We start from the raw sequence: 14678 nt of genomic DNA, 5'->3' as shown, positions 1-14678 counted from the left end.
CCGCTGTTGCTATGGTTGTTTTTGTAGATTTTCTGTGCTTTTAAAATTTTGCAGTAATTTGCATTAGATTTGTTCAATGTGAAAATATATCGTTTTTTTCTCCCTGTAGTTCGAAACAGTAACCACGTTTTTATATAAGGACTAAGAAACAACAAGCTATGAGCAAATCACACCCAGTTCAGCAGTATTATGCAAAAAATGATTTGCTTGAAGCTAAGAAAATTATGAGTCTCCATTTATTAAGAGATGCACTTCACGATGCAATTAAAGGATATCACTATCAGGAGTTCCTTCACCATTAACTCGTTGCCTTTGGTCAAAAACTAAAAAGGAAGAGAAAATTATGATACTTCATAGTTTGCTATAAAAACTTACTTGCAACACAAAAAATGTGGCAGCACACGACTAGTTAGATCACAAATGACATTAAAATATGTGCTGCAAAGGGTAAAATTTTTTCAGTTGACCTTTCTATTTACATGCATAACACATTGGCTCGAAAGAACCATGGGAGAAATTAAAACAAATCTATGAGGACTCAGGGTTTTACAAAAGAATAGGATTACAGAGAACCCTCTTAACAAGTAGAATGTAAAACAATGTTTCTCATGATCCTCATTCTTCTTAAATGTTGTTATTCAGCCTAGTGTGCCTTGAGTCATTTTCCATCCCAATGTCTTATAATTGTAACTTGACTTTTTGTTATTCTGTTTGATTCGCCTACTCATCTGTATATAAAATATATTTTTGGTTTGGGTCCAGAGAATGATTTGATGTTACTTGTTTGTCAGTAACAAAAGAACTCTAAAGTGCCAATAACAGGAAATTCAACTTAAAAAAAAATTACTACAGGAAATTTTAATGATGCAGTTCAAGTAAATGAGAAGGATAACAGCAGCATCCCACACTATTATCCCAGATGTGCAAGATGTTGCAACTGCAAGAAGTATGGACACCTCTTGAAAAGCTGTAGCAGTAAAATAAGTTATAAGACATTCTCAATTATCCAGTTTTAGCTAAAAATACACTAGGTCTAGTATGTACATTCTAGTGCTTCAGCACATATGTCAAAGTACCTACGTGATTTGTATTTCACAAACTCAAGAGCTGAGTTCACAAGTAGTAGTGATTAATGATGGCAACTTACCTGTTAAGGGGACAGGTTGTATGCATATTGAAGCACTAGTAGGTATGGAGAAGATAAATTTGTTCCATTTATGACAACTGAGTACAGTTTAATTTTCCATAAGAAAATAGTGAAATAGGGCCACTCAGACATTTTTCATGATAGTGGCTGTCGCATTCCTGATGCAGAGAAGAAATTGACTGCCATAGTGTCATTAATCAATGGATCAACCAAGTGAAACAAAGGAAGTATTAAAGCAAAGTGTCCATCCTTATCTAATGAAGCAGACATATGGAGTGTAAGATTAAGTCACCAACACTCACATATGAAGTAAGAATTACGAACAGGTTTGACCAGTTGCATTAGGTATCAAGGAGCTGCCAACAGTGTGGGTATTATGTGGCTAGAAGGTAAGAAAACTAAATTAGACTTCCCTTCCCACACTCCATTTCTGGAGCTAAAAGGATTTTGGAATTAATACATTCTGATTTGTGCAGCCCAATGTTGACCACATCAATGTGGGAGCTAAATATTTCCTACCTGTAACTGATGATTTTTGAAAAAGATGTCCCTTTCTCTGTCAGCAATAAATACAAAGTACCTCACGATTTTAAAAGTTTGTGATGAAAGACTTTGTCTCTTACAACCTGATAATGGAAAGGAATACATAAATGAGAGATTAATGCAATTTTTAAAGGGCAACAGAGTTAAACATCAAACCACAGTTTTTCACATTCTTTAACATAATAGTGCAGCAGAGAGATAGAGTATAACTGTAATTATAAAGAGCTAGATATGTGTGATTGATGAGAAATTACCTATGAAATTTTGGGGCCATCAGATCACCACCAGAAGCAGCCTTCTTATGGAAGAAACATGGCCTCTGAAATCTGAGATTATTTGGCAGCAAAACATTTGTCCACATATTAAAGAAATTTGTTGAGAGCATAGTTGCTGGATACTGCCGAGATAGCAGTGCATTTTAGTTGTTCAATCTGCTTCAGTAAACAACTACAAAAGCTAGAGACAAAATGTTTCAATAACAAACAATTCAGAAGAGAACCGACAAACTAGCAACATAAAATTACTCACTGGATCCAAACCAAAAATATACTTCATACACAGGTGAGGAGGAGAATCAAGTTACACTTATAAGACAATGGGGTGCAAAATGACTCAAGGGACACTACACTGAATAAAAACATCTTCTTTTAAACTACAAATCATCTCACCAATTACTCAGACAATCTTCCTGAATAGTGGACACAAAGAACATGGGCAGTTATGTTTTCAATCACATTAAAGATTCACTAGAATCCACTTTGGAAGAAGCATTGCAATCTAAACTCTCTCAGAAATTGACTCATGCAATTCAAGATGATCAAAAGTCACATGCAGAAAATCAAACTTGAGAATCAGCAATCCTGCTTCTAAGTCAAAAAGCTAAAAATCCACTGTGGGTCTCCAAGACAAAAAGAGATTTACGAAGGCAAATAATTCACCGTAAAGCCCATCTGATGGTTAAGGGATTTGAACAAGTCAAAAGTTTAGACTATGAAGCAACATGCGTACTGGTAATATGATACAATAAGCAAAGATATTTATTTAGTCTAATGGCCAAATACAACATAGGCGCATATCTTTGCAATGCAGTTAAACGAGAGTTGTTCAATAAGTAATTGGCTCACATTTGTTTAAAAGCCATTAATATACACAGACAGACATCCTTGTTGGTGCTTCACATGTGATGTTTGTTCTGTGTGCTAGGGAAGTTTCAAACTGTTCTGGCACATGGCACAGCGGTAGTACAGTGTCAAAATGGTGTCTACACATGGTTCACTATGGCTCACATATGCAGCATGCTGTTATTGAATTCTTGAGTGCAGAAAAAGGAACCATAGTGAACATCTATAAATGTTTGTGTGCAGTGTATGGCAATGCTGCAGTTGATGGGGAGTACAGTTGGGCGATGGATAAAAAAAAGTTACAGCCCACAGAAATGCAGAAACAGAGCTCCACGATCAGCCACACTTGGGACGTCCTCTCACAGCCACTGCTCCAGACGTGCTGAATTGTGTCGATGCCATAATTCGTGCAAACCAGCGCATCACAACTCGATTCTCTATGGGGTACACAGTCTGAAGATGACGAGAGTGTCAGTCATGTAGTGAAAACATGGCTACGTCAACAGGACAAGAGCTTTTACTAGGAGGGAATAGATGCTCTTCCACAACATTGGTGTATGGCCATAGATTGGGATGGAGACTATGTAGAAAAATAGGACATGGACAAGATATGTTCATTTGTACTGTCACCAAATTCTGACACTTAACAAAAAATATGTTCTAAGAAAATAATGCGCGGCATTACTTATTGAATGGCGCTTGTAGCTTTTTCACAGACAACTTGAAAGAAGAAATTTATGTTAAAATCCCCACAGTTGACTACATGACAAAGCAGTAACAGACAAAAGCATTGAAAGACTTAAGAAATCAGTCTACAAAGTTAAACACAGATACCGCTGTTGGAATATCAAACTGGATAAAGCTCTTTTAAGTTTAAATTTCAGCAGGTGCACAGCTAACCCCTGCGTTTACCACAAAATCAAGGAAGGGCTATATTTATTGTATCAATTTTCATAGGTGACATTCTGATTTTTTCTAACAATTTGCATCAAGAAAATTCATCATCATGATCATTTAAGACTGATTATGCCTTTCAGCATTCAGTCTGGAGCATAGCCCCCTTATAAAATTCCTCCATGATCCCCTATTCAGTGCTAACATTGGTGCCTCTTCTGATGTTAAACCTATTACTTCAAAATCATTCCTTGGTCTGCCCTGACTCCTCCTACCCTCTACTGCTGAACCCATGAGTCTCTTGGGTAGCCTTGCTTCTCCCATGCGCGTAATATGACCCCATCATCTAAGCCTGTATGCCCTGACTGCTACATCTATAGAGTTCATTCCCAGTTTTTCTTTGATTTCCTCATTGTGGACACCCTCCTGCCATTGTTCCCACCTACTAGTACCTGCAATCATCCTGGCTACTTTCATATCCATAACCTCAACCTTGTTGATAAGGTAACCTGAATCCACCCAACTTTCGCTCTCATACAACAAGGTTGGTCGAAAGATTGAACGGTGCACAGATAACTTAGTCTTGGTACTGACTTCCTTCTTGCAGAAGAGAGTAGATCGTAGCTGAGCACTCACTGCATTAGCTTTGCTACACCTCGCTTCCAGTTCTTTCACTATGTTGCCATCCTGTGATAATATGCATCCTAAGTACTTGAACTGTCCACCTGTTCTAACTTTGTTCCTCCTATTTGGCACTCAATCCGCTATTTCTTTCCCACTGACATTACTTTCGTTTTGGAGATGCTAGCTCTGAAATATTACTTTGCAAACTTTCAATCGAATCTGCCATCACAACTAAGTCATCCGCATATACAAGACTGCTTATTTTGTGTTCACATATCTTAATCTCACCCAGCCAGTCTATTGTTTTCAACATATGACCCATAAATAATATGAACAACAGTGGAGACAGGTCGCAGCCTTGTCTTACTCCTGAAACTACTCTGAACCATGAACTCAATTTACCGTCAACCCTAACTGCTGCCTGACAATCCATGTAAAGACCTTTAATTGCTTGCAAAAGTTTGCCTCTTATTCCATAATCTCGTAGAACAGACAATAACTTCCTCCTAGGAACCCGGTCACATGCCTTTTCTAGATCTATAAAGCAAAGATACAGTTCCCTGTTCCACTCATAACACTTCTCCATTATTTGCCGTAAGCTAAAGATCTGGTCCTGACAATCTCTAAGAGGCCTAAACCCACACTGATTTTCATACAATTGGTCCTCAACTAATACTCGCACTTTCCTTTCAACAATACCTGAGAAGATTTTACCCACAACACTGATTAAAGAAATACCTCTGTAGTTGTTACAATCTTTTCTGTTTCCATGTTTAAAGATTCGTGTGATTACTGCTTTTGTCCAGTCTGATGGAACCTGTCCTGACTCCCAGGCCATTTCAATTATCCTGTGTAGCCATTTAAGACCTGGCGTTCCATTGTATTTGATGAGTTCCGACTTAATTTCATCCAACCCAGCTGCTTTATTGCACTGCAATCTATTGACCATTGTCTCCACTTCCTCAAATGTGATCCTATTTCCATCATCATTCCTATCCCATTCTACCTCGAAATCTGGAACGTTGCTGATCGTATTTTCACCTACATTGAGCAACTCTTCAAAATATTCCCTCCATCTGCCCAAGGCATCCACAAAATTCACCAGCAGTTTTCCTGACCTATCCAAAATACTTGTCATTTCCTTCTTACCTCCCTTTCGAAGACTGCTAATTACACTCCAGAATGGTTTTCCAGCAGCTTGAGGCATAGTCTCCAACCTGTTTCCAAAGTCTTCCCAAGATTTCTTCTTGGGTGCTACAATTATCTGCTTGGCTTTGTTTCTTTCTTCAACATAACTTTCTCTGTCTACCTGAGTTCCAGTATGTAGCCATTTTTGATATGCCTTCTTTTCCCTTTTACAGGCTGCCTTGACTGTGTCATTCCACCAAGCTGTTTGCTTCATCCTACTTTTACACACTACTGTTCCAAGACATTCTTTAGCCACTTCTAGTACTGTGTCCCTGTACCTTGTCCATTCCCTTTCCAATGACTGTAATTGACTACATTCAACTAACTGGTACCTTTCTGAGATCGCTGTTATGTACTTGTGCCTGATTTCCTTATCCTGAAGTTTCTCCACTCTTATCCTCCTACATATGGACCTGACCTCCTGCACTTTCGGCCTCACAATCCCAATTTCACTGCAGATTAAATAATGATCAGTGTCATCAAAGAATCCCCTGAATACACGTGTGTCCCTCAAAGCGTTCCTGAATTCAATATTTGTTATCATATAGTCAATGACAGATCTGGTTCCCCTGCCTCCCCAAGTATACCGGTGAGTGTTCTTATGGTTAAAAAAAGAGTTTGTGATCACTAAGCCCATACTGGCACAGAAATCCAGGAGTTGTTTCCCGTTCCTGTTGGCCTCCATATTCTCTCCAAATTTACCCATAACCTTTTCATACCCTTCTGTTCGATTTCCTATCCTGGCATTAAAATTACCAATGAGTAGAACACTGTCCTTGTCCTTTACTCTAACAACTACATCACTGAGTGCCTCATAAAAACTATCCATCTTATCTTGATCTGTCCCTTCACAATGCGAATATACTGATGCAATCCTAATTTTCTTTCTAGACAGTGTCAAATCTATCCACATCAGTCGTTCGTTTACATACCTTACTGCAACTACGCTGCGTTCCATTTCTTTCCTGATGTAAAGCCCTACACCCCATTGTGCTAATCCTGCTTTGACTCCTGACAGGTAGACCTTGTATTCTCCCACTTCCTCTTCTTTCTCACCCCTTACCCGAATGTCACTAACAGCTAAAACTTCCAGCTCCATCTTACTTGCAGCCTCTGCCAGCTCTACCTTCTTCCCAGAGTAGCCCTCATTGATATTAATAGCTCCCCATCTCATTACCATTTGTTTGCCAAGTCGTATCTTAGGAGCCCCTGGTTTGCCAGTTAGAGGTGGGACTCCGTCACCTCCATAGGTCCGAGGCATTTTGCTCTGATTGTTGCCAGCATCATATTTAAAGTATCGGGGAAGCAGGTTGCTAGCCTTACTTGCCCCGAGTCCCATTGAGTTTTGCCCCTAACGGTTGAGGGACTAACCGGTGTATTTGGTAGTCTTTGCCGTATGAGCACAAAGGTGACCACGACTCAGAATATGTCCGAGATGCCCAGCCTGATTCCAAAGTAACTGGTATCTTGACTGCCGGAACCACTTACTTGGCCACTCATACACTGCCCGTGGTTCATGAACTAGGACATGACTACAGGAACCCACACCATGAACCACATTTCATTTAAACAGAAACTAAGGGAACAATTTCAACTAGAGGACAATGATTACGTGAACTTCATGTAATAAAGAGAAACCATTATGTGTCATGTTTTATACTTGTATAGAAGTATGTATCAATTTTTTAAAGATAATATATCTGTGTCGGCGAGTACTGGAACCATCACAGACGATACTTACTAAATATCAAACAAAGATGTATTAAACCGAGTATAAATAGTAGTCACCGAGCATTAATTTCTCTGTCGTCTTTTTTGGAGTTACATGAGTAGGAAGAGCTTTTGACGCTATATTGTATGTTTGTGTAGCATTCTTTTGTCAAGACTCACAGACGCCATTAGGCATTGATTTGTAAAGGTGTGTAAGAATATAATCTGTCTAAATGTTTTGAATAGAGTTACTTAGTGAAAACTTGCATTATGATATGTAATCATCTTGCCTGGTATTTTATACCATCCATTTACGACATTTTCAGCTATTTAAATATTATTCGTGGTGCAGAGCTGCGAACGAATGAGCCACTGCTGCAGCACATTCAAACTACATCCAATGAAACCAATCATACTGCAAAGAAGTGGACAGGTAATAGTGAGCTAAAATTATTCCTTTCAGCTTTTGGGATTGCAGGGCAGAGCAGCAGATTTTATGATGTGTTTTACAGGTGGATGCGGGCTGCGGATGATGTTATATTATTAACACTTAAAAAGGATAATTTACCTTCATGACATAAAAGAAATCTTGCTGTGCGTAGTTCAGGTCTGGCAAACATTATAGTAAAAACATTTTCTCTCTGATAATAGTCTCATGTTCATCGTGGTACTTATTGGTGTTTTAATGTTATAAAAAATCCACTGCAAAATTTTGATGTTGAACAAACATTGCGTACTGTAACATCAGTATTGATAACAAAATAAATTTCAGTACCCTTTTCAATAACTGTAAAGAAAGAAAGATATGTTGACAGAAACGAAACAATGCTCCTTCTATAGAAAGCCAGTTTCAGGATAATAAGAACACAATATATTTTGTTTTGTTGAAAATTAATGATCCAAAGAAAGTCACAGCACAGCATCCATAAAAAGTATTTCAGGGCTCTTTTTGTAGCAACATATCACATCCATTTATCAATATATTAGAAACAAAGATTCCAAGACTTACCAAGCGGGAAAGCGCCGGCAGACAGGCACATGAACAAAACACACAAACACACACACAGAATTACTAGCTTTCACAACCGATGGTTGCTTCTTCAGGAAGGAGAGGGAAAGACGAAAGGATGTGGGTTTTAAGGGAGAGGGTAAGGAGTCATTCCAATCCCGGGAGCGGAAAGACTTCCCTTAGGGGAAAAAATGGACAGGTGTACACTCGCGCGCGCACACACACACACACACACACACACACACACATATCCATCCGCACATACACAGACACAAGCAGACATGTGTCTGTGTATGTGCGGATGGATGTGTGTGTGTGTGTGTGTGTGTGTGTGTGTGTGTGTGTGTGTGTGTGTGTGTGTGTGTGTGTGTGCGCGCGCGAGTGTACACCTGTCCATTTTTTCCCCTAAGGGAAGTCTTTCCGCTCCCGGGATTGGAATGACTCCTTACCCTCTCCCTTAAAACTCACATCCTTTCGTCTTTCCCTCTCCTTCCTGAAGAAGCAACCATCGGTTGCGAAAGCTAGTAATTCTGTGTTTGTGTGTTTTGTTCATGTGCCTGTCTGCCGGCGCTTTCCCGCTTGGTAAGTCTTGGGATCTTTGTTTTTAATATATTTTTCCCATGTGGAAGTTTCTTTCTATTTTATTTATATCAATATATTAGTTGTCACACAAGCAATAAAAAAAGAGACAGAAAACCTATGATACAAATTGAACGTTAGAGAAGTATAACATGCAAGACTGTCACCTGATCTCCTCACTGCCACATAATAATAAAATATTAACTCACAAAATGAGCCCAAAGACAGACATAGAAAGGGATGCCATGAAGAATGACCCATACAGAGAAGCAGTATGGCCCCTAATGTATGCACAATTAGGTACAAGACCATATCTTGCATATGCAACTGGAATGGTAAGTCTGTTTAATAATAACGTAGAAATATCCCACCGACAAGTTATAACTAGGCTCCTATGGTACCTAAAGGAAACTTAAGATTTCAAACTACAGTTTTCTAAAGATAAGGGCCATGACGTCACAGGATAAACCAATGCTGACTGGGCTGGGGGCCCTGGGGATAGAAACTTGATTATTAGTTTTTTTGGATAAAGTAATGTCGGGATATTGGGCCACATTATTATAAAACTACTAAATTGCCAACATTCTGACCAACTTGCTGGGGACTTCGTCAAAGCAGTTCACTGCTATATACTGTCACTTTTGGTTATTTGGGGGTTATCAACAGGGAAAAAAAAGGAAAGAAAAAGAAAGAGTAACAGCAACATCTCTCTTGATGACAGCAGCACAGTACATCAAATTAACTTCCGTTTGTCTGGAAGCACTTTGACTGCGATGGTTGCTAAAAGAATTATTCCATTCCCAAAAAGATGGCCCAATTTAAAGTTGTGCAGCAACAAAGGTGCACCATTCTTGAAGTTTTCCTGGCATACTGAATATTCAATGAGGTTTCAGGATTGCAGCCAGATCATGTTGACTTCTTACCACATTATTTCAGCTGGCAATCATCCATCCATCTTCGAGTGAGTGTCCGACACTAGAGACTTCAAGTTCCTAGCATCAGTTTTATAGCAAAAATTGGTGTGGAAAAGCATGCACACAGGCAACCATCACAGGAGTGTCCTCTATTGAAATATGTGCCCTCTGCATATACCGTTCTATCTGTGGCGCGCAGACGCCTCCGTAATGGTGAAACTACATGTCCGTCCTCTTTCAGAATGTGTGCTTGCAACACCAAAACCAGATGTCAGATGTCGCCAGATGTGTCATTATGAATAAACTGTTTTCCCTCCGAAGAAATTAGAGTTCACTGGGTACCAAGCCTTGTTCTGTTGAAAGCTGCCATCATGATTGATAAGATTTTGTGCTAGACGTATTTCCATAGATTCTTTAATTACTGAATCACAAGAAGTTCTGGCTAGGCCCAAGATTTTTGTGGCAGGAAAATCCATAGCGTGTCCTGTTGTAATACAATGTTCAGCTACGGCCAACTTACTGGGCTGCAAAAGACAAGTGTTGCGCTCATGTTCAACGCACCTTTCATGTACTGTGCGTATCGTCTGACCTACGTAAGCTTTGTCACTCTGGCAATGAATTTTGTACATCCTTGCCTTCTGCAGACCCAGATCGTCTTTTACCGAACCATAAGTGCATCAATCTTTGCCAGTGGCCGGGAGATTACTTTATCTTTATGTTCCCGTACGATCCTGCCTACTTTAGATGAAAGGATGCCGACATATAGAAGAAACACCCAGGACTTTTAACAGCACCTTATCTTCTTGATGTTATGGGTGGTCACGTTTCTTCCTCCTTAGCACTGTGCTAATCGAATGGGGAGAGTAACCATTCTCTTCGTAACACTCTGCAGTCAATTTAACAGTTAAGTTTTTGTACTCCGTAACACTGTCTGTGCTTGGGAAAGGCTCGAACCCAGGCCCTACGGCAAGAACCCTGCCTCTGACTAATTTTATTAGTGCTGTTGAGGAAGTTGTTAGACGTCTTCCTAGTGATGCTGCAGAAGAATTAAGACATGGAACATGTCGTGCACTCACGAAAGCTCCACCTCATGAGAGATTCATTTCTACCACAGATGGGGGAAAGCTACGAGAAAATCCTCAAACAGTGGTCTTACCAGTAGATAAGATAAATGCTACCATGCTGTTCCTCGTGAGGTTTATGAACAGACAATTTACAACTTGCTGAGTGAACCAACCACCTTTTTACAAAAGACTTTGAGGAAAGGATACTTGATTCGGCAGAACTTGAACTGAGAGTCTTCTGGTGATAAATGGATGGCACACGCTCCATGTTGAAGAACAACTGTCAATTCTATTGCAATATCTGAATGCAATCCACAAGAATATTCAGTTTACGATGGAAATAGAGAAGGATGGTTGCTTATCATTTATGTTGAAGAACAACTGTCAATTCTATTGCAATATCTGAATGCAATCCACAAGAATATCCAGTTTACGATGGAAATAGAGAAGGATGGTTGCTTATCATTTTTGGACATCTTGGTTAGTATAAGAGAATATGGGTTATTAGGGCATTCTGTCTAACATAAGCTCACACATACAGACCTTTACCTGTAAGTGTCGTGTTACCATCACGCTTCACAAACTACCAGCATCCTTAGAACATTGGTGCACCAGTCACATGTTGTTTCTGATGGAGACTGCATTACAAAGGACCTAGAACATCTACATTTGGTGTTCAAAGACAATGGTTACTCTCCACATCAGATTAGCACAGTGCTAAAGAGGAAGAAACATGACCACCCACAACATAAAGAAGATAAGGAGCTGTTTACATCCAGGGCGTTCCTTCCGTACGTCGGCAATCTTACATCTAAAGAAGACAAGATCCTAAGGAAACATCAAGTTACAGTAATCTTCTGGCCTTCGGTGGAGATTAGTGCCCTTCTTGGTTCGGTAAAAGACGATCTGGGTCTGCAGAAGGCAGCGATCTACAAAATTCCTCGCCAGGGTGACAAAGCTTATGTAGGTCAGATGATACACACAGTACATGAAAGGTGTTTTGAACATCAGCACCACACTTGCCTTTCACAGTCCAGTAAGTCGGCCGCAGTTGAATATTGTACTTACCACAGGACACACTATGGATTTTTCTGCCACAAAAATCTTGGCCCCAGTGAGAACTTTTTGGGGTTTGGTAATTAGTGAATCTATGGAAATATGTCTAGCACAAAATCTTTCAGCTTTCAACCGGACAAGACTTGGGACCCAGTGATCTCTCTACTTTCTTCTGAGAGAAAACAGTTTATTCATAATAACACATCAGGCGACACCTGATTGGTTTTAACGACGCGATCGCGCATTCTGAAAGAGAGTGGACATTTAGTTTCACCTTTATGCATGCATCTGTGTGCTGCAGATATAACAGTGTCTGCAGAGGGTGTGGATTTCAACAGAGGACACTCCTGTGACAGCCGCCAATACGCATGTGTTTCTGCAACAATTTCTGCTATAAAACCGATGCCGGGAACTTGCAGTCTCTAGTAGAGGACACTCACCTGAAGATGGATGGCTGATTTAAAGCTGAAATATTGTGGCATGAAGTCAATATGATCCAGCTGCAATCCTGAAACCTCATCAAATAAAGGTGCACCAATTAAACACAAATGGATAGAAACATCACACTAAACGCATTACTACCAGCCATTAGTTCATCACAGAAAAAACTGATTCAGAAGAAATAATAGGGAGTCAATTTCAACAAATGAAATGCTTGGAACATGATGAAAAAGCTCGTGCCAAGCTCCAGACATCATCAACTAATACAAAAATCTAGACTGTGAAAAAGTACAGAGTGGCTTTGCTTCTAGTGGGACTGCTGTAAATTATGAACTAGAAATCATACCCACACTAGGAAATCATCTTTGGCACCACTGCCACAGATGTTGCTGTTGACACTTCTTGTAGGTGTTCTGTGCTTTTACCTTTTGTAATAGTTTATGTAACATTCATTCTGTGTGAAAATAAAACATTTTTTCTCTTTATTTTCAAACCATTATTGTTTTTTTATTCAAGGATTAAAAAACAACTGTCTTCACAGTAAAAATAGTAGACAGCAGTCGTGTGTTTGTGAGTTGTACTTGTGTGTGTGTGTGTGTGTGTGTGTGTGTGTGTGTGTGTGTGTGTGTGTGTGTGTGTGGTCTGCTTCTGGAGAAGCACTATTTGTTTAAGGTTTAGCAGGTGTATTCATTCTGTCTGTCAGTAACTAATAGCTTCCTCCATGTGGTGAGTAGCAATCTGTCCTATTCATATTGTTCACATCTAAATTAGGTTTTTAATACACAACTTACCTGAAGGTGATCTGGATCATTTGCTGCATGACAGTTCAACGTACAGCTATGACCACAAAGTAGCCTGTCTTCACAAGGAAATGAACACTTCACATTTTTAACATCTTGAAAGCAAAGTTTCTTTGCTGTGTGTTTACATGGTTCCAATACAGCTTCCACTACTTCCTTGCAATCATACTTGGTAATATCAATGTGACACGCTATTGTTACTACATGTTGACATGGAAGCACCTTCTCCACAGATGTTTCACAGTTTCCACAGTCTTCGTAACATTTTTTAAGGCACTTGTGACCCAATGGACACTGTTTTGGAACCCTAAATAATAAATGGAAAGATTTTAAAATTTCATTAAATAATAATAATAATCTATGTTAGCAGTAATTTTGAAAATCTACAATAAGTGGATGAACACATAATGTAGCGATACCACCAGCATACAAGTACTTGGCATGATTCACCTTATAAAAAAGTGTAAAGTTACATATAACCGACATACAACAAGTTTCAAAATTATTGAAAACAAGGAAGAAAATGTACTTGATAAATCTTTTTAAATGAATAATAAAATATATATTTTATGGTCCCAGGAATCAACCTCGGAAGAAATCTCAGCTCTGTTAAACGGGAGTGAAATGCATAGTTGGCACATTCACGTAGCAGTAAAAAATATATCACCTACCTGTCACCATCAACATCAATTCTCTCCACGTGGTAGCTGAGACAACATTAGATGTTTTCACGAAACACATTTTGATAATGGCACCATAAGAGAAAGCATTCATAGATCTATAAAGCATAGCCAGATCAGACAGTGATGAAGAATGTACCTCACTAAGGGGTTCATCATCAACAACACAATAGCAAACTTCAGTCGCCTTCTCATCTATGCCCACGCTCCCATCAATAGCAAGAATAAGGAGGATATTGAAAAAGTATGATACCTCTAGAGCGAAGAAGAAACAATGGATATGGTTCTTGAACAGCATACAACTATCACAGAGAAGGACTTAAATGGTCCGATTGGGAAGGAGAGAAGATTCAAGAATACAGTCAGAGAGTACACAACCAAGACCAACATGAATGGAGAGCAACTAATTGACTGCTGAAGAAACTAGAACTATGCCCAAAAATCTGCACCACTCAACCACCTTCCCAGGAAAGGTAAGACATGAGGATACCCCATTACTACATTAGTCCAGATCCACTTGTATCATGTTACTTTTAACAGGAAAAGAAAAGAGGAAATGCTCAATGTGAAGGCATTGAAAAGTACTACCACCTATTCAGACAAGAATCTGCAACTGACCAAAGCAAATTTCATTGCACTCTCAAACTACTAAAATAAATTCCAAGATAACGATAATTTCACTGACGCCTCAATTCACAACAAGGATAAAAAATACAGAAGGCCACGACTGATGCTTCCATCCTAAAGACTGAGAAGAACATCTATGGTCGACAACAGCATGCATCAAAGTGACTGCCAATTACAGAAGCTTCCAAACAACTGGGAAAGTCACACCCAATATTACAAGAAACACTATGAGACAACACAACAAAGATGTTTTCGACCAACTGGAAACAAACTTCCAGACG

At 39.3% G+C, this 14678-nt stretch overlaps 1 protein-coding gene across 2 annotated transcripts in view; it reads right to left on the bottom strand.

Annotated features, from left to right (window-relative positions):
- LOC126336770 (NFX1-type zinc finger-containing protein 1-like) overlaps positions 1–14678 on the bottom strand; it is a 448808-nt gene that overhangs the window by 186566 nt on the left and 247564 nt on the right. For both annotated transcript variants that reach the window (XM_050000781.1, XM_050000782.1), the window contains one exon: positions 13082–13397. In XM_050000781.1, coding sequence (XP_049856738.1) covers positions 13082–13397 — 316 coding nt within the window. The remainder of the gene's footprint in view (positions 1–13081; positions 13398–14678) is intronic.

The sequence above is a fragment of the Schistocerca gregaria genome, chromosome 2 (assembly GCF_023897955.1).
Source record: "Schistocerca gregaria isolate iqSchGreg1 chromosome 2, iqSchGreg1.2, whole genome shotgun sequence".
In the NCBI taxonomy this organism is placed as follows: Eukaryota; Metazoa; Arthropoda; class Insecta; order Orthoptera; family Acrididae; genus Schistocerca; species Schistocerca gregaria.
This window is presented reverse-complemented; position numbering and strand designations above follow the sequence as displayed.